At 38.8% G+C, this 23,647-nt stretch overlaps 1 protein-coding gene and 1 long non-coding RNA gene across 3 annotated transcripts; one reads left to right on the forward strand and one right to left on the reverse strand.

Moving 5' to 3' along the window:
• Positions 1-26: 26 nt before the first annotated feature.
• Positions 27-12,677, forward strand: LOC105085265 (uncharacterized). Of its 2 annotated transcripts, none has more exons than XR_836786.3 (4): positions 27-134; positions 5,745-5,853; positions 11,442-11,622; positions 12,173-12,677. It is a non-coding gene; the product is annotated as an uncharacterized LOC105085265 (long non-coding RNA). The 2 variants fall into 2 exon arrangements; XR_010382172.1 differs by lacking the exon at positions 27-134 and adding an exon at positions 141-453.
• Positions 2,800-22,537, reverse strand: GCLM (glutamate-cysteine ligase modifier subunit). The gene is made up of 7 exons (XM_031457626.2): positions 22,042-22,537; positions 17,961-18,026; positions 16,595-16,679; positions 13,219-13,278; positions 12,070-12,272; positions 10,885-10,999; positions 2,800-6,826 (listed from the first exon to the last, which is right to left on the reverse strand). The coding sequence occupies exons 1-7, from the start codon at positions 22,165-22,167 to the stop codon at positions 6,657-6,659; spliced, it is 825 nt and encodes a 274-aa protein (XP_031313486.2). The 5' UTR covers positions 22,168-22,537; the 3' UTR covers positions 2,800-6,656.
• Between the last annotated feature and the right edge of the window lie 1,110 nt (positions 22,538-23,647).

Genomic DNA, 23,647 nt, shown 5'->3' on the forward strand with positions numbered 1-23,647 from the left:
GCGTCGCTCGCGTTTCCCGCGAGAATCCCGGAACTCACTTCCGCCCCTCCGACCTAGGTCAAGGCGGATGGACCCGGGGATGCCCGAGGGCGCAGGTCTTAGCGTTCACTACGGCGCGGTAGGAGACACATCAGGTTTGCGCCGGGAGGGACCTTAGTGGGGGCGGCGAAACCCAGTGGCCTAGGGCCTGTTTCACATGAACGCTTTGGAAAGTAGCAACTTCTGCCCCACTCCGCCCATCTTCTTTGTTCAGCAGTTCTAAAGGTCTTAATGTAGCCGTGCGTGTGGCCGAAGGAGACGTTTGCATTTGTAATACCTTTAAAAAGATCACATGCTCATGTAGTACTTGTGAGGTTAAATATAAATAAAATTTAAAGACTTGGCGGGGAAGAGGAGGGAAGGGATAAATTGGGAGTTCGAGATTTGCAGATACTACTATATTTAAAATAAACGGTAAGTTTATACTATGTAGCACAGGGAAATTCAATGTCTTGTAGTGACATGGTTAAATATGAAAATGAATACGTGGATGTTCCTGTATGACTGAAGTATCGTGCTGTACCCCAGAAATTGACCCAACATTGTAAACTGACTATACTTCAATAAAAATACACCATTAAAAAAAAAGACTTGGGGTAAAATATATCGCTGCCCCAGGAACTTGTAGACTAATTAGTTATATAATCTAAAGGTGAGATAGTGAGTAGGGGTTTACCCAATTTTAGGTAAATACAATATAAAAACAGTTGTTATTACTCCGGCCCAAAGGGAAACTCTTAATAGTCTGTATGTTTTACTTAACTAGACCCTTAAATTGTAGGGTTGAATCTCTCCCCGGAATTTTAGGCATTAACCAAAAGATAAGAGTTTCAGTGTATAGGCCTTTTAAAAATACACACTATTCGTGGTCATTTTGCATTATTACATATAAGACATTACTTTTAAATTAAGTTGACTTGTAAGATGGTCTCCAATGATCCCATCTTCTGGTCTTCAAACCTTTGAATATGGACTAGATCTAGTGACTTATAATGAAAAACTATAACAAAAGTGGTGGCTGTCACTTTTCAAGATTAGGTTACACAAATCTCTGACTTCCACCTTGCACTTTCTCACTTGTTCATTCTGTGGAAAGCTAGTGGCTGCTTGTTATGAGCTGCCCTGTGGAGAGGGCCACGTGGCAAGGAAGTGAGGGAGGCCTCTGCCTGCCTTATAGCCAGAGAGGAACTGAGTCCAGCCAACAGCCACATGAGCAAGCTTGGAAGCAGACCAGCCTCAATCAAGATCATATATGACACTATGGTCCCAGATGACCTCTGTGGCAACGTTTTGAGAGGCCTTTAGGTACCCAGATGCAGCAATAGATTAACAGTCACGATTATTTTTGTTCTAAAATTTAATGCAAAGGAAGTAATTTACATACTTTTTCATGTCTAACTTCTTTCTGCGCGTTTCTGAGACTCATCCATGTCACTGTGTATACTAGTAGTTCATTATTTTTTTATTGCGGAGTAGTACCCCCCTGTATGATTATACTACAGTTCATTTATCCATTCAACTGCCGACAGACATTTGGGTTGTTTCCAGTTTTCAGCTTCTATGAGTAAAGTGCTATAAACATTCATATATACCTTTTTGGATATGTGTTATATTTCTCTTGAGTAAATACCTAGAAGTGGAATTGCTGGGTCACATGGTACATGTACATTTAATTTTGTAACAAATCCCTAGTTATTTATTTATTTCAATATACATATGTATGTTTACTGGCATATAGTCAGTTTACCCAAGTTATTTTCCATAGTGGTTGTACCATTTTACATTTCCACCAGCACTATAGGAGAGTTCTGCTTCCTTCTTGTCCTTGTCAACACATGGTATTGTCAGTTTTTAAAAATTTTAGCTATTTTAGTGATATTTGTTTTAATTTGCATTTCCCTTATGACTAATGGTGTTGAACATCTTATAATGTCCTTATTGACTATTCGTATGTCTTCTTTGGAGAAAAATCTACTCTTAACTTTTTCCCTACTTTTTATTGGGTTATCAGTAAGTTGTAAGAGTTCTTTACATATTCTAGATACAAGACCCTTATCAGGTACGATTTTCAAATGCTGTCTCCTATTCTGTGGGTTGTCTTTACTTACTTGATGTTTTTCAAAGTGTGATTTTGAAACCTGATTATGTCCAATTTATTTTTCATGAGAAATATTTATTGCAAATACTTCACCTTAGTCTGTGGCTCACATTTTTACTTTAATAGTATTGTTTGAAGAACAAAAGACTAATTTTGATTAAATCCAGTTATCAATGTTTTCCTTTATGATGACTTTTTTGTGTTATCAGAAAACTTAGAAGCCAGTTTTAATTTTCTTGCTTTATTCTATTCCCATATACATCAAAATGAAAGTTTCAATTGAAAAAAGTGACCAGAGGGAAAGACGGATATTTCTAGGCAAGGAAGTCCAGATTTTTATCAGCAAGAGTATATACGCTGGAAATCAATGGAGTATTATCTTCCAGATGCCAAGGGAAATTGTCTAGTGTCAAATGATCATTTAAGATTATTAACAAAATAAAGACATTTTCAGGCAAACAAGACCTAGGAAGTTTATGGCCCAAAGACCTTCAGTGAAAGAATTACTAAGGATATATTTTAAAAAGTAAACTTAAATGGAGTAGGATGCAAGAATCAACAGTGGGCAAAGAAACAGAGAAAACAGCGCTGAGTCCAAATAAATAATGCTCACTGTAAAACATGGACCTTCTTAAAATAATGGACCAAAACACACACCAAAATCTTGCATGACATTTTACACTTTTATTCGTTGTTGAGGGATACATGTTAAGGTTTTCTTTGACTTTTCTGACAGGCACACCACATACAGCCATATCCTAATATATTTAGGGGATTGGGGCAAGTTTTTGTCTTTTACAAAATGTGACTTTTCAAACCTCACCTACTCTTACAAGTCTCACCAGAAGCCATTCCTTTCTATCTGATAAGAACAAGCTCTTAAAGTGTTTTCACTGAATTTCTGAAGTTTACACATAAACTGTTCACCATTCAATATAAGCAAATTTACACAGCAGGCACACCCCACGCCCCATCCTCGGATCTTACTCTAACACTTGTTTCTGTGGGGGAGACTTCTTGTCCTTACCCTGCTTCCTGGTGGCCCCATTCCTTCCCCATTTCCCCACTCCCTTTTTACCGCTTCCATCATTAACAGATGCAGCCACCTGTTCACTGCTCTCATTCACATACAGATCTCTCTCCCTCTCCAAGTATACTTATCTGCTCCTTGAAGATAGGGCTGTTTTCATCTCTGTGTCTATCTGCCGGCACCTTGTACAATGCCTGACACACAGGAGGCATTCAATAAATCTTTGCTGAATGAATGTATGAATAATTTTATGGCCTGGATATTTAAATTTTTTTCATAATTTATTTTCAAATCACGCTAAGTTTGAGTTCAAATAGTTCAAAATCAATATAATGTTCCAGTATGCTTCCAACTATTGAAACAACTCAATTAAAAAATGTACAACTAACACTTTATCTTAATTGATAATATAGGTAAAATTAAAAACATTTAATAATGCTTTATATTTTGCATTTATTTTATAGTATACTACTACAGACACATAAAAGTAGAATTATCTAATTAAAACATTTTCCCCTCCTAGGTATATTTCTAACTCTGAAAACTATAGAAAGTATTAATGAAAGTTATAGTACATATTTTTTAAAAATAAAACTGACATATCCCGCCACCAACTTTATGGGGAAACAACAGGTACAAGTTCTGGTACGTTAGGAATTTTGGGAAAAAAATAGGTTTGGAATCATAAGTTGGTATATTTGAGTATGAAAACACAATAGATTAAATTCTAATTAAAACAACTTCAGATTTCTCTAAATGTACATTTGGCAGAAAGATGAATTGTTGGCCAGTATACAATAAATATATCAATTGCTTACATTCCCAAATATTAAAAAGGCTGGGTGGAAAAGTTAGAAAAAAAATCTGTTCTAAAAAGAGACATACTTAAATGAGCCATAGACCTTTTATCACTGAAAATCGAGGATCCTATTTCAGTTTCTGCTTAGCTCTGGTAGGGAAAAGTCTGAACCACTCATTCAAAATAGAGTAACTTCAATTTCCATTTCACAAATAGCTGTCTGAGTGATCTTATCTGTGAATGGGAAAATTATTAGCTATTACTTGTGATTCAAGTTCTAGCACTGGCCATTCCTAAATGGATACTCTATTATCACACTGGCACAATGTGGTCTTCAGAATTTATACCATGTGAACAACTTTTGTAAGACATCTTGCTCCTTTTGTTGACTACAGTTTCTCAGATGAGAATTCAAGATAGACTAATCACAGGACGAATTCCAAGTTACAGTACGCTGTGTTAAAGTAAGGCTCCAGTGTATTTTGGACATTTAATAATAAGCTGTGGCTTCTTGTCATGTTTACTGGGAAAAAAATTATATAAATTCTTTCTACCTTGGGTCGCTGGATACACATCTCCCCAGAAAAATATCTGTTATATATACTATCAGTAACTTAGCTTTCAGCAATTATTTGGTAGTATTACCACTCTTTTATTTTATGGCTTTTTAAACATTAAGTCCTTAAGTATTTGAGAAGCAGTCACTATATTGATGGTTCACCAAGAAGAGAAACGCTTATCACCTTAGAAATGATAAGTCCTTAAAAAAATCAGTTTCTAAACAAAAGGTTATTCAATAACAGAAATTAAAGGTACAGAAGCAAAACAAAGACAAAACACATTTTAAAATGCCATACATGATCCCCTTCACAAAATGAATCCATAATCTTGCTTCTTTGTCAAGAGTAGGGGGAAAAACACAAAACAGCTCCTGCTCAAGTCTGCATATATTAACAATATACCTTGTTTCCTATTTTCAAAATAACCTTTCAAATAGTCCATTTTTGTAGTCCAAGGTATTAAAAAATAATGTGATATTAAAGTTCCCTCTTAAAATATTTTGGCCAATTCACTGTATAGGCTAAAATTAAAATGAGCATTTGTTTAAACACTTAGGTTACATGAAAAAATGTTGTACATTTCCAAATAAAAAAGTTAATTACACACACTTAACAACATTACATACAATTAATATAAAGGCTATATAAAGCTTTAGGAGGCTCAAAGTCTAAGCAAGTCTTAGCAGGTAAATCAGCTGATTTCACATTACAATTCTAATGATCAAATTATCCAACTAGTAAACTATAAACCCTTACTTAGGATAGGAAAAAAGTCTACTGTATTTATTTTGAATATGGAACCACAGCTCTTTTTCCTAAGATGAAAACATTTGGGCAAAATTAGTTTTATATATTAGTTTACATATATATAATTATATAATTAATTTCATTTTATAAACCATGTGTTAACATGGTTTAAAAGTGTTGAGATAGGAGAGATTTTTAAAGAAATTTTTAAACTATTTGGGTTACAGATACAAATTTATAGAATTACAAAGACCTATGGTATACATCAAAGATCACAGCTTATTTGCTATTTTCTGGTTCTTAAACTAATGAGGAATTATATTAAATGAGCTATAGTCTCTTCTAGCTCTAAAGTTTTGGTTATATTGCTTTGCTTTTAAATAGTTAAGACCACATCTCAAATAAAGTTGCCTAAATAGACAACACTGGCCCTGAATTAAGTATTTTTTCCACCCCTCTTTTGGCTTTTAGTCCCCTGCAGTCGGTTACCAGCGGGGAGCAAAGGCTGCGCATTTTACTCACCTGACTCTTCATCCCCATGCCCCTGCCCCTCTCCAGAGCCCACGGTGCCCAGCGCATGGTAAGTGCTCAATGCCTACTGAACACTCCTGATGAGCAGCAAAATAGTAAGGATAGACTGAGAATTAAAAAGAGTCTGGAGGTGACAACAGCTGCTTTTATAAAAACCCCAAACAATAATTTCAAAGCTTTTAGTCTCCTTTATAGATTTACTTTGGCTTGTTTTTGTAATAAGCAAGAGCAAATATGGCACAAGAATATAAGGTTAAATCGTTATATGTCAACTATAAGCAAGGACACATAAAAAAATTTAAGTTTCCATTCCTGTACTGAAGAAAGGAATTTTATTTACACTACTAGTGGATCCCAGCTACTCCGGTTATGCTGAGATAATAATCATCTCATCAATGACAGGAAAAATATCTTCCAGTATTTCAGTTTTAACAATTGTAATTAAGTCGCTTAGTTATACTGTAGAGTAAGGAGTAATTAATGAATTTTTTAGAAATAAAAAATATGTATAAATATGTAATATATATACCTGATGCCTAGGCCAAAATATATCTAACAACAAATTTTCTTGATTTCTATTGTCATAAAAATAAAGGAAAAATATATTGCAAGTGTTTTCTTTATAGACAATTTCAATTAGAAAACAATAGTTTAATGAAAACAATACAGTGGTTCATGTGAGTGAACTGACACGGAAGCAAGAGAAGTATTCAAAACTTGCCAGTCAAATAGAACGAAAGCATGTCTGCCTCAGTGACACCATTTGCAGGCAGTAACTAGACTGTACACATCTCAACTTTGTCTCACGTTCAAGGAAAATACAAGTCAGCAGGATGTGCTCCTAAGACGCAGTTAAGAACCCTTCCTCTTAGCCTGTAAGATGTAGCCTTTTGACTTGATAACTCCCCTGCTTTTAACGATGACCGAGTACCGCAGCAGCCACAGCGGCGCCCACTCCCGCGCCTGGATGCCGGGGATGCTCTCCTGAAGAGCTTCCTGGAAGCTTGCTTCCGAAAGCAGTTCTTCAAACAAACAGACAACAATTGAAAACCCAAATTGTTAAGTTTGAAAACAAAAGCACTTCACTATGTAGGCAAGCAGTTAAACACAACTAAAGCAACACCTCAGAACTGAACATAAAACACACTCATCCTTAATATGTGCTATGAGCCTGAACCAGAGTGTCAGAAAGACCCCGGAGGTTCTTCAGGAAGCATCTACACCTGTACCTCAGCCAGTTTACTCCATAGTTTCTAGCGAGTGGAGCCTGGAAGCCTGTGTTTTTTGAAGATTTCCAGGTGATTCTAATGTACAGCCAGGGACGATACAGGAAAGTACAAAGAAGGAAAAAAAAAAAGTATTCACAATCCTGTCAACCACAGATGGACCATTTCCATTGCCATGTATTTCCATCCAGCTTCTATTATGCGTGACTTTATGTGTGTATGTATTTATCTATCCATATCTTAAAAACTAGAAATCATATCGTAGTTATAGCCTAATTTACTTATTTTTTACTTGCATTATGAATATTTTATCGTGTAATTAAATATTCTGTGAAAACATTATTTTTAATAATTCTCCCAACATTAAATTTTATAGGTATCATAATTTATACACTTCCTTATTGTTGACAAAAAAACAAGTTTTTTCTTAATATTCCGCTAATAAAAATAATGCTTGATGAACATCCTTAAAATGCATGCCTGGCTATGGAACAAGGTCAAAGTACAAGTACACTTTGAAGGCTGGTTACATAGCATACCGCCAACTGCCTTCCAGGAAGGCTGTGCTCCACACGCAGCAGGTAACACTGGAGTGCCGACTGTACCATGTCCTCGCCAGCACCAGCGCTCATTTTAAAAATCCTTCCCAATGGGTGTATTTTAATCTGCATCTCTTTGATGAATCATTATTTTCCACCTCTACACTGATGTCCAAGCCACTGTTCTGAATTACCACTCCCCTCCTCGCTGCCCCTGCCCCAGCCCCTCTGGCCTCAGAGCCGGACCCTGAAATCCTCAAGCGTATTCACACCCTGGGGACTGCGAACCAGCTGCCCCCTCTTCCCCGAGCACTCTTCTTCCAGATGCCCACACGGCTCGGTCCATTCTTGTAGGCTCTGATTAACGTCACCTCAGTGGAGAGGCCTCCCTGACCATCAGCCCTCCCATACAGAACACCAGCCCCTCATCTGGGCACTCTTTTCTCCCCCAGCCATCTTGTCTCCATAGCTTACACCACTGCTTACCATATTCAACTTTATTTTATTGTGTCTTCTCCTGTCAGAATATAAATTCCGTATAGGTTGAAATTTTTCCGACTTGGTTCTGTATTTCTAGTACTTAAAACAATGCCTGGCACAGAGTAGGTGCTCAAGTAAATGTCTACTGAATCAGTCAATATGGAAAGATTCCCCGGGTTTAGAACCAACTCTACAGACAGGGACTAAGCAGTCATCTGTACAGTAAGACACGGGAGCGTGAAGAACCTGCCCCCCCAGATGACCTGCTGTGCTATTAGATCAGCATCAATAGCAAACTCTCAGGAAGTATTAGCTGTTACTATGTGCCAGGCACTTTGCTGAGTACTTTACATGTATTAACTCTTTTAATCCACAGGTTAATAACCCAATGAGACAGATAATAATATTTCCTTTTACATGGGGAAACTGAGACAGAGAGATTAAATAACCTGCCCAAGGTCACACAGCTAGCAAACGGTCGTTTTCATGACTGAAATGCAAATGTCTTTGGATAAATAACTGTAATATGGCTTCGTCTATCAGACTGTCCAACAGAGAAGAAGACCGTGAGGGCATGAGGCGTAATACAGATTAGATTCAATGGGAGTAGGGGGAGGAGCAAGGCCAATAAAAAGGGGAAAGTTCTAAAGTCAGAATCACCTACTTCACAATTTTACCCTGACTGCAGTTAAACTGTTACCACAACTTCTAGGACAAAGAGTAATGGAAAATAAACATTTCTGAGGAATAAGGGTAATTTTAGAACAGAGGAAAGCCTTTAGGTGACTTATAAACAAAATCCTACTTTAGATGACAAGCAGGATTAAATGTTTTACAACTTGATCGCTTAAAAAAGTAAATTTGACACAAAATCAGGACTATGTAATTCATTAACTACATACTTTTAATTTCACTATGTTAACTCGTGAGAATCAGTAAACATGACAAAACTTTTAAGAGAATTGCTTCATCACAGATCGAAGTGTCTGAAGATCAGTTAACAGTATATGCGGGATCGGCCTATAAATTCTAATTACAGAGTTTAGAATTAAAATTAAAGAGACACCCAATGCCAAATTACACCAGTACAGCAAAAACATACCCTCCAAAAAGAACGAAACCTCTCTTTTCACATACACATACATATGCATATGCAACGCATTTTTCCGCAACAATGATGTGTTAGCACATCACCCACACGCCAACATTTAGATAAAGTGGAAATAAAACACGAGCCATCTAGTCTTTTCCTGCTTCCTTTGCTACTGGAAAAAGGACAGTGTTTTTCTAGTGGCGCTGGAACAGGGTACAGGCTCATCCAGCAGCTGTTGGTAATAACTACTATTGGTAATAATTACTGTTGGACGAACTCCACCCCCAAAGTAAACAGAAAAATGGTATCATGTCTGCCAACATATGGGAAGTTAAAATTTAAATGGCTTATATATTTTAGAACAAATCAGTCAAGCAATTCTTTGTTAGATTTTCACTAAAATGACCTTCTTTTAAAGAAATGAATCTAATTACCTGCTTGTGAAAGCTCTGCTGTGGAGGGGAGGCAAAAGTCACCATCTCCTGTTCTGGTAGGACTTAAATGGGAACTGATAAGAAAGTAAAGTTTCAGACTGAAATACTGTAACAAGAACGTTTCAAATCAGAGGTGGCTCGGTATGGTGAGGAAAAGCTCCACCTTCAGCCAAGACTTAGGTCCAAGTTCAGACTTTGCTCTGTGCCAGTGCTGTGACCTCAGTTAGTTGCTTAAACTCTATTTTCTCATCAATAAAATGTCTAGTTTCAGTAGTTGTGAGGATTACAGATAATCTTGGAGGCATCCGCGTGATGCCTGGCATGTGAGGAACAACATTAGAACTCCTCCTGCACTTCCTACAGAACAAGTAAAACAATGGACTCGGCAGACTACTAATGCACAGTATCAAGTCTTAAGACGCTACCCACAAGCATCCTAAAAGTAAACCGACGCTAACCACCAACGTAACACCACAGTTTCAGAAATGAAGTAAAAGCTGAAGGTTTTCTCCAGGAATTACCTACAAAGTGTAATTTCCTCCAGTTAAACCAGAACTTCTGTAACACTGTCATGGAGATTTAACACTCCCACAAGATATCTCACTTAAGTATACCAAAAATACTGTTTCCCAGAGCCTGTACATTTACTAAGTAAAACTCTGCCTCTGCTCCCTATGAAACGGTGAAAAAGGGAGCATGGAGCAGACTGCTAATAAACAGGATGAAGTGTAAACTACTTCCTTCCCAGATCTCCAAGTTATCTTGTAAAATGTTGATTAAAAATTATTCTATAAAAGGAAAATAAGCCATAGTCATTAATCAATGTTTCTGATTAACAGCAAACATTTATGTCTTGATATACGATTAATAAAATAGCTAATCAAATACCTAGTCTAAGATGCTTAAGTTTCAAATTAAATTTTATCTGCGTCCTTTTCTAGACATTTGTCCTCTTTAATTAAGTGGCTCTTTGATACAATCTTTGCTGTACTAGACAAGATTATATGTGATATTATTCAGAATATCTTAAAAGATCCTTTCTGCGTAGCTTAATGCCTATAAACCTCAACAGACTGAAAGTTTAGGAAATGAGTCCGTCACTTCTTTTCCCTTTGGTACAAACATGAAGCTGAAGCTTTCTGAAACTAAAATAAAGGCATATATGTTTTGAACTAATAATTAAGGATAGTTCTAGGTAACAGCATTGTACCTTTCACTGTACACAATTAAAAATTAAATTTTAACAAGTAGCTTCTTGTAAGATAAAACCTCATGACCAATTTCTATAAATGAAAATCTCAGCCTTACCTTTCGGATCATTATGAGTCAACAGCTGTATGTCAAATTGTTTAGCAAATGCAGTTAAATCAGGCGGCATCACACAGCAGGAGGCAAGATTAACTTGGTTACTATTTGGTTTTACCTAGAAGTGGAAAAAAAAATCATGACATCTCGACTAAATTAAGTGCTACAAAAAGTAGAAAGCAATAAAAGGACTCAGTTTTAGAACAGAAGAAGCATCACATTCCACAACGTTTTTATGTGAATATATTACTGAATGCTTCTCTAACTCACGTTAGTGGTAACACGGAGGGGAAAAATAGCTCTAGGAGAGGGAAAAGCCACAAGTACCACAATATTAAAATGCCTCCTGCCAGAACCTGCCACCTAATACATCTGCCTGGGAAACAAACATGATTCTAAGTGTATGGTTTGAGCTACAGAGGGAATATGTCTTAAAAGACAGAGAATCAAATATAAGTAAGTATATTTAATGTTAATGTTAAAATATGGCTATTAATCAGGCACATTTGAAAAATAGAAGAATTGGATAATTTCTAATAGATGCTCTGGTAAATTTACAGATACATTTCGGATCACCCAAATCTCTTCAGAAGGCTCTTAGCCACACTCTGGCTATCACCAAGTCAAAGTGACAAGCGGCCACTTCTCTCTAGGGTCTTCCTGCCCATAAGAAACTGAAAGCTCTGAAAAGGAGAAGGCTGGGGATGAAGTAAAAGGAATAAAGAAAAACAGAGAATAAAGGTAAGATACTAGTAAGCAACTTCCCTAATAATTTTGTAGGTTATTAGGCCAGAGAGTGTCCGTGATTGATTTATGATTCCCCCTCCACATCAGGTTATACAAACTGAGGGTCTTATATAGCTTTAAATAACAGTGAGCAAAATACTTGTTATATATGATATCCTCTTACTTAGGAAATAAGAGCCACGGACTAATAATACACAAGAAAAATGTAATACTTTTATCACGTAACTAAAACTGAAGGAAAACAGCCTTAATTCATTTGGCTGTGAATGCTTAACTAAACACATCTTCAAGTGTTTTTGTCAAAGCCTGCCTCAAAAATTCCCGTATTTGGAACAGCCAACCCGCGGCAGTGTCCACTAGGTGCACGATGTTTAACGGGAGGCATCAAAGACTGTAAAAGACAGGCTCCCCCTGAGTGCTCGTGATCTAGACGGCCTCTACCTGTGCCCACTGATACAGCTGCTCCAACTGGGTCTTGTCCAGATCTGAGGTGCCTATAGCAACGATCTTTTTGCTGTGAACTAAGTTTTGTAATTCCTCCCAGTAAGGCTGCAAATGCTCCAAGGAAAGGTTAACGCCATCTTCAATGGGAGGCGAAGCAATGATCACAGAGTCCAGCTGTGCAACTCCGAGGACTGAACAGGCTGGTGTGAAGGGAGACACGGAAGAGGATAGATGTTTATTATTTAATAAAAACAAGTTGTTTCTAATGTCTTTCAAGTACCCCAACTGAATTCTGTCCGTACAGTTCCCTAGTTTTCTATATAACAGATGGTCTCATTTGGTTTCATAATTTACCTGCTACTTAGAACATTTCCATCTTTTAAAAAAAGTGTAAGTGCACATTTCTCTACTTGGTCTGTGTGGCAGACAAGTGGGCCTCTCTGGCCTGCCTCTTCCTGGGGAACTCACAACCCCTCCAGGCACTGCTTCCTGGGGAACAGCGCTCCTTGCTTCCTAGGCCCCAGGATTTTTTGGTAGCTTCTGACCTAATATTCTGTCATTGGTAATCATAGCAAAGAATAAATCTGAGATACTGAAAAACTCAATTTATGGTCTTAATCTGTATTTATAGAGGTAGATAATTTCTTAATTTCTATAAAAATAACTTGAGTATATTTTTATGATTATTGTTCACTCCACCATTATATTAAAGAGCTGCACGGTTCAATGTATATAGATACTGGAAGAATGTTATAAAAGAAAAAATACTAAGCAACTGTAATGCCACAATAACCTAACCAAGTGCTGAAAATAGATCAAAATGCTTGTTTTTGTTGTTGGGACTGTTTTGGTATTTCACCTGCAGTACTGAAAGTGTTAAAAGTATGATTAAGGAGAATTTCTATCTCCAAACATAGTTAACATTTAGTAATGTTACATCTTTTACATTCCTCTTATATATCAAAATATGACCTTACACAAGTTGATGTGATCTACAGAAGCCATAAGGAACTGGGCTAGAACCTTAAAAGGTAAAACTGGAATAAACTTACTTTCTTTTTTTCCTGGACCTGAACACAGGATATAGCTACTACACCTACAAAAATTTAAAGTCCTCTATGAAAATAAGGTTAAAATTCTGCTTACCCATGTCAACTGCATTTCTAGTTGATGATGAAGAGTTTGATCCCACAATGAACAGCTTTGCTGGGTAACAAAGGAAACAAAACTGATTACTACATTTGAATAGCATCCTACCTCATAGCAGTAACACCGCAAACAATACTAAGATGACAGATAATCCTGAATGAATTATTTTTCTTTTCCTAGTCACATTGTTTTTTTTGTTTTCATTTTAAGATCTAAGAGTATATATCCATTGTAATTTAAAAACTATATGCTAGTTGACAACAAACATCTATTTGTCAAAACAAAAAATCAGATATTAACTTCCCATTTATTAGAAGGCAGGTCAGATAAATACAGAAACTGAAATTACTTAATTTGTATATTTTAAAGTGTATATTTTTTATGAATTAAACATTAATGGAGTGTATTATGTATTTTCTCCAATAAACTAAAATCTATATAAAGACTAAATTAAAATTGCTTGTAATGAGAAGAAAATTGGGAAAAAAACCCCACAAAAACAAAAACACCCCATAACCCCACCTTCCAAATACAATCATTTTCATTTTTAGACGTTGCCTTCACGTTCTCAGTCATATGAAGGAGGGTATATTTTTCTACTTCTATTTGGTTTACCTTTATGCAAAAATACTTTTTTTACATCTCTATGCAGTATTTAGTTATCTTAATTTCTTTTATCATAACAATATTCACTCTAGAAACGAGGAAAACCTTTAAGAGTAGAAAGACCAAAAAAAAAAAAAAAACTGCCAATAGTCTTATCACCAAAAGTAATTACTGCTTAGATTTTTATGTACTCTGTATTTTTAATGAATAATTGTACATACTCTTTTTTTTTTTTAATTTAACTGAACCATAGTTGATTTACATTGTTGTGTTAGTTTCTGGTGTACAGCTTAGTGATTCAGTTATACTATATATATATTTCATATGCTTTTTCAATATAGGTTATTACAAGCTATATTATGTATCACTTATATGTGGAATCTTAAAAAATGACACAAATGAACTTACTTGCAAAACAGAAACAGACTGACAGACATAGAAAACAAACTTAGGGTGATCAAAAGGGTAAGGGGGCGAAGGGAGAAATTAGGAGCCTGGGATTAGCAGTTACAAACTACTATGTATAAAACAGATAAACCACAAGGTCCTCTGTATAGCACAGGGAACTATATACACACTCATTTTTAATGGTTGCACATTATTCCATAATTTTGATAGGGTACAATTTACCAAATGATTTCCTGCTTTGTGACTGTTTAGATTAGTTCCAGTTTTTTGTTATCACATATAATGCTGAAATAAACATCGATAGTAACTTTTTGTTCAACTTTATGCCTGAAGCATTTCCCAAGGACAAATTGTCAGAAATGTGATTATGAGTCAAAGGATATGATCTTTTTTCTGAGTCTTGTTCTATTTTATTTACCTCCTACTTTAGAAAAGATTTGTATCAGTTTACCAGACCACTAAAAGTTAGGGGTTACTCTCCTAACAACATAGAATGCTATTAGAAACATATATATAACATACGTATATATTTGCTAACTTGATAAATACAAAATATACCTGCCCAGGACCACATTAACTGGCATTTCTTTGGTTATTAGGAAAGTTGAGTCATTTTTCATATTTAAGAAATTGAAACTTTGTCTTGATTTCAACTCAACTTTATATGCATATGTTCAAAAATCTCAATAGACAAATAAGTGGAGTAAGAGGAAAGCAGGAAGAGAGAAAATCAGAAAGGGGAACAGAGGGAAAACAGGGTTCATGAAACATCCTTACGTAAAGTGCCTGGCATTCAACACATGCAACAAATTTTCCTTGTACACTGTATTTGTCATTTCCTTTCTACTGCTGGATAATTGTCCTAAAATACGGCTTTCCTCATGTTACTGCTCTACTTACAAGCCATCACAGCTTCCTAACCAGCTGAGAGTCAGTCTTCACCACTGTGGTCCACCCTTGGCTCCTGTAACTACACTCTATGAAGACCCTCCCATTACTGCTCCTTTGGCCATGAATTTGTGCCATTTGAAATGGTCTCCTCTCTCTGAAAGATGAGGCATTTTTAGGTAGATGGAGAGAGTAAAGCTCTTCACAGGTAGAGAGCTTATCAAAAATCTCAAGCCCTCTAGGAACTAAGGACAACTCGTAAGAGCTCCAAGATGGATCCCTGCCATGAGGAGCTGCAATCAACTACAGAGAAAATGTTGCTTTGATGTCCTTCCCAACACAAATAGCAATGTGAAATTAACAGAAAAAAGTGGGGTTTGTAGTCAGGCATACCTAGATGGATTCCTGGTGCAACCACTTACTTGCCGTATGACAGCTTTCAAGTTATTTAATGTCACTTGTGCAATGGGGAAAATAAATCTACCTTACAGAACTGTTTTGAAAATTCTATGAAGAAGTATAACCATAAAGTGTCAAGTACAGCGCCTTGTATAAAGCAAGACTCAACAAATGGTAGTAATTTTTAAAGTCAAATGGCAATGCCCTATCTCACCTTACATGTCCATCCCGGTAACACTAACAATATAGAATGACCACCACTACAACACAGCCACAAACGGTAATAAGCAACAGCTGCCTGGCACTGACTCCGTGCAAGCACTGTGCTAAGCGTTTCTTTTGCTACTTCACCTCACTTACAAAGAAGCCTGTGAAACAGACGTATGCCCATTTCATAGACGAAGAGTCTGAACCCACAGAGAGTAAATCATATGTTAGCCCAAAATTTTATCAGTCAGTAATCTGCACGTCTGGGAATTTCAGCCTACTTAAGCTCAAGCATTTAATGACTATGCTACGCTGACTGTGAGCTGAGGGCGAGAACAGCACATCTTTTCATTTCCTGAGCTGACTAGTGCTGCCTCTGGAAAGAAGGAGTCACTCAATACATCTGCTGAATGGGCACAATGTCTGTTTTATCTACCTTCATGTAACCTGCTGCCCGGCCTTCTCTCCGTGCTCCCAGGCAACCTCAGCCACTGCTCAGCAGTGTCGCACCAGGACGGCAAGGCTCGCGCTTGTTTCAGGGAGCCGCTGCTCTTAAGCCTTCCCTTTATTCTTTCCGTTTCCTCCACCTTCCTCTCCCTGCTGCTCTGACGTCCCACGCGACAGTCACTGAGAACACGGGTAAGAGCAGCAGGGTGCAGCTCTATGCTGACTTCACTGATGGAGCCAACAGGGACCTCCTGCAACTCCTTTTTTAAGGCTGACTTTAAAATTATGTTATAAAGCTTGCTATTTGCCACACTTAGTGACTGAGGTACTCAGTACCAGAAGCAAAGAAAGCAAAAAAAAGTGACAAAACCTCACTTTGACTTCTGTATGACAAAATGAATTTAAGGCTGGACTTTACCAGAAACTTTCATTTCTTCTCTTTCATCGGGATTTATCTTTTCCACTGCATGAGACACAGTACATTCCAAGACATCTGGAAACTCCTATAATAAACACATGATACTTACAATAAATATAAAATTAATGTTTCTGATTAGCTATATATTTTCTATTGTCCATAACACTCATTAGAAGCAGAGAACCCATAAAACAACACGGTTCTTTACCTGAGGTCTGTATGGGCTTCAGAAGGTTTGTAAAGCCCTGAAATAAAAGTAAAATGCTCTATGTGTGTGTGTCTTCGTTTTCTGGGAAAAAGTGTCTTATTTTGATCAGCTACTCAGAGGGATGTATGATCAACAACTGGGCAGTGTGTGAGGAGTTAGAACCACTAGCACAGTAAGTAATTTTATTCAGAAAAGAAACCAATGAAAAATAGTATTTTCCTTCTGGATCCTGACAAGTTAAAAACTTTCTGTATCAATTACAAACGTCTTAAGGCAAAACTTTTTTTTTTTCTGAGTGCAATGAAAAAAAAAGTCATTCCAATACATAATAATGAATAATTAATGAGTGAAATTATAAAAAGTTAGTACATATAGATCAGAAAGATACTAACTCACATTTATAAGATTAAAACAAAAAGTAAATAGTGAGGACTTTTCCATGGTTCTTGAGTGTATTACAATGCCTGGCATGTACCAGGGGCTCAGTAGCATTTCCAAGTCATGCACAGAGTGAATGGTCATTTCAGAGGAACGGAGACTGATAGAAGACATTAATTAACAATTAACGTCTACCTAGCAGATACAGTTACAAACTTGTAGTATGCTCAGGGGAACACTTATTTTCAGCACATGTCCTCATTTATACTTTTAAAGTAGTCTATGTAATTTGTTACAAGCCTTTGTCTAAGCTGGGTTCTAAAGAGTGGTTTACAGACAGGTATTCTGTATATTAACACGTATGGTAATAACCACACATGAACATTTAACAAAACACAGCTTCTTACTTTTTCATCTGAATCTGACATTTAAAAAATTATTTCTAGTGACTGTATTTTGGGTTATATTCTAACAAAGCAATCTACTAGTCAAAACTGTTTGATAGTCATTCCTCTGCTAGACCAAATATAAACTGGAACAAAACACACTGTGAGGAAACTGCGGTGGGAATCCTTGTATCTCGTCTAGTTGACTAGAAAGTCTGGATTTTCTCTTTTACGCTAAGTCTAGTGAGCCAGACTGCTATCTCAGCAAGTCAACCACTGTGAGTTTTATGCTAACTGCCTATGTGACTTTCCTATCAAAACTGAGGAAATTAATTTCCTGCTTATTTCATTTCCTTTCTGACCTACATGACTCCTTTATTCACATTTCACTCACCCTGACCAAATCCGGGCTGATTTGGGAACTCCACTCATTCAAGGTCTTTTGGATACAATCTCGAAGCTGCAAAAGAAATGCATTTTGAAACTGTTAATCAAAGGCTACACACTGTTCTGTACGTCTACAGTAAGACTGTGCTAGTCTGATAAGGAGGAAAAAGAAGATATCAACAGGAAATACCACACAAACCAAATTTTTAATTCAACAGGGTTTTTGTTTCCTTTAACAAAGATAGACCTATTTTTATCCTACTTTCAACCCTCAAAGGTTCTTGACCTAAAGCAGTAGTCTAATTATTTAAAATGTTTTTGTGGGGGGAGGTTATAGCTCAGTGGTAGTGTGTGCTTAGCATGCATGGGTTCAATCCCCAGTACTTCCTCTATAAAGAAACAAACAAACCTAATTACCTCTATCCCACAAAAAACATTATTAAAATAAAAAAAAATACTTTTGTACCAATGAAAATTTAAGTAAACTTATGAGACATAATAAAAACATTCATAAAGAAACATTTTTTTTTTCAAGAATAAGGTTTATAAATGGAGGAACTTGGATTCAAGCCCAGGCTACCTGACTAGAGTTGATATTAACCACTATGCCGTATTCCTCAAAGACAGACTAATGACTCTCTAAGGTGGCCAGAGAAACTCCTGTATCAGATTCACCTGTGGTGTTTATTAAAAATTTAAATTTCTGAGCCCTATCCTAGATCTGCTGAATCATTCTCTAAGAGATGCAGAACTTTCATTTTAACAAGCATCCAACTAATCAAAATTTACTCTAAATATCTTGCAGAAGTCAACTTGCATACAGTCAGTCCATAAGTCATTTCCTAACACTTAAGTACACCTTAAATCTGTCTTTCTTGTTGTCTTACATAAACAAACATTTTTACACGAACATTATAGTATTTTGTAAACTCATTAAAGTGTTTACTAATCTTTTATCTCTTATGAAAGTTTCAGACGCATTTAATAGTGGTCCAAAGTAAGACATACACTCACAAAATGAGTAAGGGCCTACATACACAGGACACAACAAAAATTCACAAAATGATATTTACACTTACTACATGCCAGATACTCTGATGGCTTCTATTCTATTAGTTAGGGAAAAAAAATGCTGCTCCATGACTCACGAAACTGATTTATGACCATGAATGGGCCAATACTAGCAGTTTGAAATCACTGCCTTTTAAATACTAAGGGCACAGTGCTTTGCATTCTGTGGGCAATCAATGAAAAAATAATGAGTGAGTAGAAGTACGTCCCTGAATTGCAAAAGCACTTTCCTAACACCAAAAACAGAGACTAAACTCCTGAACTCACTATTTGATCTAGGATTGTTTATGATAAAAACTGATATAAGTACTTTATTGCTTATATCTTAGTTCAGATAATTACAAGGGACAACTGGTTTATCAATTTAAGAGCTCAGAGTCACCTATGTAAGATTTATAATCTACAATAGCAATTTATGTGCTAGCCACAATATCCCACGTGAATTCAATTTACAGGGTCTATATCTATATTTTTGTGGAAGGTATATTCATAATCAAGTTTAAGCCAGTAGATAAAAATTAGTTGATAATCATTTTAGATAGAATTACAAGTCAATATTCTTTGAAAAGTTAATAAAAGTTGAGGCAGCAGGACCAACTAGAAGGTAAAAATTCTTTCAGGAATTCTGTGGTTCAAATCATGGAAAAACTTAGAAATTTTCCACTGAAAGGATGCTTCACTTGCATACTTAAGGCTTTCCTGGTGAATTTCTTAATTCATGAAGACAAGTGTGTTTTCAGAGTGTTCACCCCTTTCTGTCAGGACAAATCATAGAACAGTCCAATGTTACAATAATATGAGAAATTCACTGACCATATCACAAACCTAGTGATTTTTAATCTTGCACATGCTACCTGTATTGACTTAACATTAACCTTGTACTTTTTTGTTCTCTGTTCTCTTCATTCTTACCATACACACATAGTATCATGGAAGATCAGTGTCATCATAATTTAGTGTATCATTAGATCTGCAGTTGTATAAGAGTTTTAAAAATGCCCTTACAACAAGTAACTGGTTAAAACAGTCTTATAATGGCCCATTTAAAAAATTAGATTTGATTTAATAAAATTCTAGTGAAACAAAAAGTCTGGGAGGTCACAGAATAATAATAAAACCAACCAACCCAAACAATAGAACTAGAACAGACCTTTTAGTAAATTTAATGATCTCTCTATCCAATGTGTAAATGTTCTCAACGAGTGATTTATCAGTTTCTTTATTCAAAGAGGTTAACCTGTTTCAAGTAGTATATCCCAATTTAAAGTTCTGGTTGCTACAAAATTCTTCACATAGAAGCAAAACATGCCTCTCCTATTCTAACTAAGCTGTCATATTTTCTCTACATATGCCATCATATCTTCAAGTTTTCCTTAAATGTTTTCAATGTTTCTTTAGTTTTGTTCCTCTTATATAGCACCCAAAATAAAACACACAAACCAAAATCAATCCTTTTAACGGTGGGGTGTGACTCATTACTGCATTAGGAAATCGAGTTTCTAAAAATTAAAATAAGATACAAAAAATCAGAATACACAGTATAGAGTAAGGGTTAAAACCTTTTCATGAAAACTGTGTGTGTGTGTGTGTGTGTGTGTGTGTGTGTGTGTGTGTGTGTGTGTAAATTATGAACTAGAATACAAGGCAAAATGTATTTTTTTTACTGGCTTTGCAGTCAAATTGAAAACCACTACTTTAGCATGTGTTAAGTGAGATAAGGGAGGGAAAACTTCAGCCAACATTATCAGTATACATGCAGAATGCTATACTGAACCACCAGCCCTGGAGGAAATGCAAGGTCTAGTACCAAACACAGAACTATTTATTTTTGGCAGAAATAGTCCAAGTGGGGGTAGATTAAAAAAAAACCAAAACATACAAACTGAGCTGGATCCTAGACACAGAACGCGGCATGGATTCTGACTCCTATTAAAGTTACAACCGAGAGTTCTCATCTCCGGATGGGCCCTCACTCCCAACACCAGACCTGGGCACAGGTCCAGCGCATACTCAGGGAGACGCCATGTGCTCCTGCACAGCGTACCACCACCATCTCACACAAATGAGCCGAAACGGACTAGGAACACGGCTGATAACATATGACACAGTGTAGGAAATATTTTCCTTTAATCAAGCTATATCTTCCTGACTGAGCCAGATGATAAGGGAGATAAATGCTTGCATGGTATTTTCATCTACTATCTCTTTCATTCCTCGTGAAGATATTATCCAACTTGAAAGTTATGTATATAGACTCGCGATGGTCAGCTTCCTAAAGTCACCGAGCTTCTAAATTAAGAGTTTATGTATTGTTATTCGTTAATACTAAAATCATCCCAAACCACCAATATGCCTCAGCGATTACCTGCATGATGACCGGCTCTCTCCTTAGGAAGGCCCCGCTGTGTAACAAACATGTAGTAAAGAGTGTAACTCCAGATTAGTCTCGGCCACTTCAAAATGGTGATCAGTCTTTACGTAGATAACTGAGGCACATTAATCTTCGGCCAGAGAAATACATACCTTATTCTAAAGCCGGATTTGAGTGTTTAGACATTTGCCTCACAGCAAGAGAGAAACTACTGCCAACACCCTAAAAGCTAAGTGGATTATTACTGCTACCTCATCTGAATCCCCGAAAAGCTCGTCTCAAACACACTTCTCTAGCCGGACCCCGCTGGGGGACAGGGAGCGGGGCAGGGAGAGGGACGGAGCGACGGGCCGGCGCTCTCGGACTCCGACAGCCCGGAGAGGGACCCCATCGGCTGGAGAGTTCGGTTACCGGCCGCGAGCACCGACAGAGGCGCTGCTCGGCGTGAAGGTGCACCTGCCGACTTTTTTAAGCCGATATGCCCCCACCAGCAGGTCGGGATGCCACAGCGCCCCAGCCTCGTCCCGCGGGCGCAGCCCAGGTGCGCGCCTCTCCCGCGTCCCCCGCGGCGCCCGCCCTGGCCCGGCCCGGCCCGCGGCCTGGCCCGCGAGCCCCGCGTCTCCGCCCGCACGCCCGCCGCCCTCACCTCCTCGCTGTGCGTGGACGGGCACTTCTTCCGCAGGCGGCCCCAGTTCAGCAGGTTCCCCGTCTGCAGGTGCAGGGTGCTGGCCCGCGCCAGGAGCGCCCCGGCCGCGCGGCTGTGAGTGCCCATAGCAGCGGCCGACGGAGCGGGCCCGGCGGCGACGGGGCCGCAGCTGGGGAAGGAGGCCGCCCCGCAGGCCGGAGAGCGGAGCGCGCGGCTGCTCGCCCCGCGCGGCGGGACCCCGGCCTGCGCTCGGGCCCGAGGGCGGCCGGGCGGCGGCGGCGGCGGAGCGGCGGCCCGGGAAGGATGCGCCAGTGGCCGCGGTTCCTGCTCCTGCGGCCGCCGCAAGGGAGAGAGTTCACTCACAACTGAGGAGCCGTTTCCTGGAAGACAATGACTAAGCAGAAATCGCGGCCGAGAAAGTGCTTCGTAACCGTTACCCGTCCCGCGGCGGGGCGGGGCGGCGAGCGGGCCGCGGAGCGCCAAGCCGCGGGCGACTGGCCCTCGGCCTGCGGCGGGCGTGGCGCCGGGCGGGCGGGCACGCGGCGGAGGGAGAGCGGGGCGCGCGGGGCGGGAGGGGCGGCGCGGGGCCGGCGCTTGGCAGGGCTCCCCCTGCCGGTCAAAGGGCGCGCCGCCCCCGCCCGCCGCGCTCGCGCTCCCGCTCCCGCCCGCCGCGCAGCCCCTGCGCCGTCACGCCGGTGACGCCTCACTCACCTCTTTAAAAAGACAGCGCAGGTATCCACCGAGGCTTGAGATGCCAGCCGGTTTCAGCTCTCCGGAGCGGGCGCTAATGCCCAAGGGCCCCCTCCTTCAGCTTCACTTGGCTACCCTCTTACTAAGTTCACTTCTTTTCTCAAGAGCTTTCCCCCAAACTGCTCATTCTTCGCCACGTCCATTCATTAAAGGTTTACATTGTAGGCCAATGTGTGCAATCAAAGAGTAAGGGAGAGAGTTCAGCCCCAGCTGAAGAGCCGCTTCCTGGAGGACAATGATTAAGCAGAAATCGCGGGCGAGAAAGTGCTTCGTAACCGTAACCCGTCTCCCTTGCATCTGGAGAGGCTTAAACTCTAGTTCCAGACACGAGGCCTAAGCCAGTGGAACAATGAGTAACAATGTAAGAATATCGTAGGGCAGTTTCCAGCTGTGTTCAGACTGAAGAGCACACACACCGGTGTGATCAGGGAAGATACGGCCCGTTCGCGCAGAGGCGGCTGATTCGTTACTTCTACTGAACTTCCTATATGGTGGACTTGGTATGAACCTCAAATTTCACAGAGAGTAATCAGGTATATTAAAAGGCAAAATGCTATTAAAAAGAGATGAAGGGGTACAGATATACGTCTGCAAGTGGTGTGTAAAGTTGTCGTGGGAATGATTCAACGCCAAGAGACCAGTGCGGAGACTCGGTCACCTAGACATAGGTTACTGAGAACCTGGCCCACGGTGAATGAAGGCTGTGAAGATGCAGCAAAAGAGAATCGATGTGCCTTCCTTTTGCCCTAGTTAGAGGAAAGGAGGAATCAGGTTACCATACGGGGTTAGAAAAACTGGTAAGATTTACTGAAAGCAAGCAGAATAGAAAATAGGGCACAGAGAAAAGTCGGAGAGC

This window comes from Camelus dromedarius, chromosome 9 (genome assembly GCF_036321535.1).
Source record: "Camelus dromedarius isolate mCamDro1 chromosome 9, mCamDro1.pat, whole genome shotgun sequence".
NCBI classification, from domain to species: Eukaryota; Metazoa; Chordata; class Mammalia; order Artiodactyla; family Camelidae; genus Camelus; species Camelus dromedarius.

Coding starts and splice junctions, on each gene's coding strand:
- GCLM (XM_031457626.2), bottom strand. CDS start 22,167: ATGGGCACTCACAGCCGCGCGGCCGGGGCGCTCCTGGCGCGGGCCAGC. Junction 18,027..22,041: donor CGTCCACGCACAGCGAGGAG/GTGAGGGCGGCG, acceptor TTTCTTTTGCAG/CTTCGAGATTGTATCCAAAA. Junction 12,273..13,218: donor TAGAAATGCAGTTGACATGG/GTAAGCAGAATT, acceptor CCTTCACACCAG/CCTGTTCAGTCCTCGGAGTT.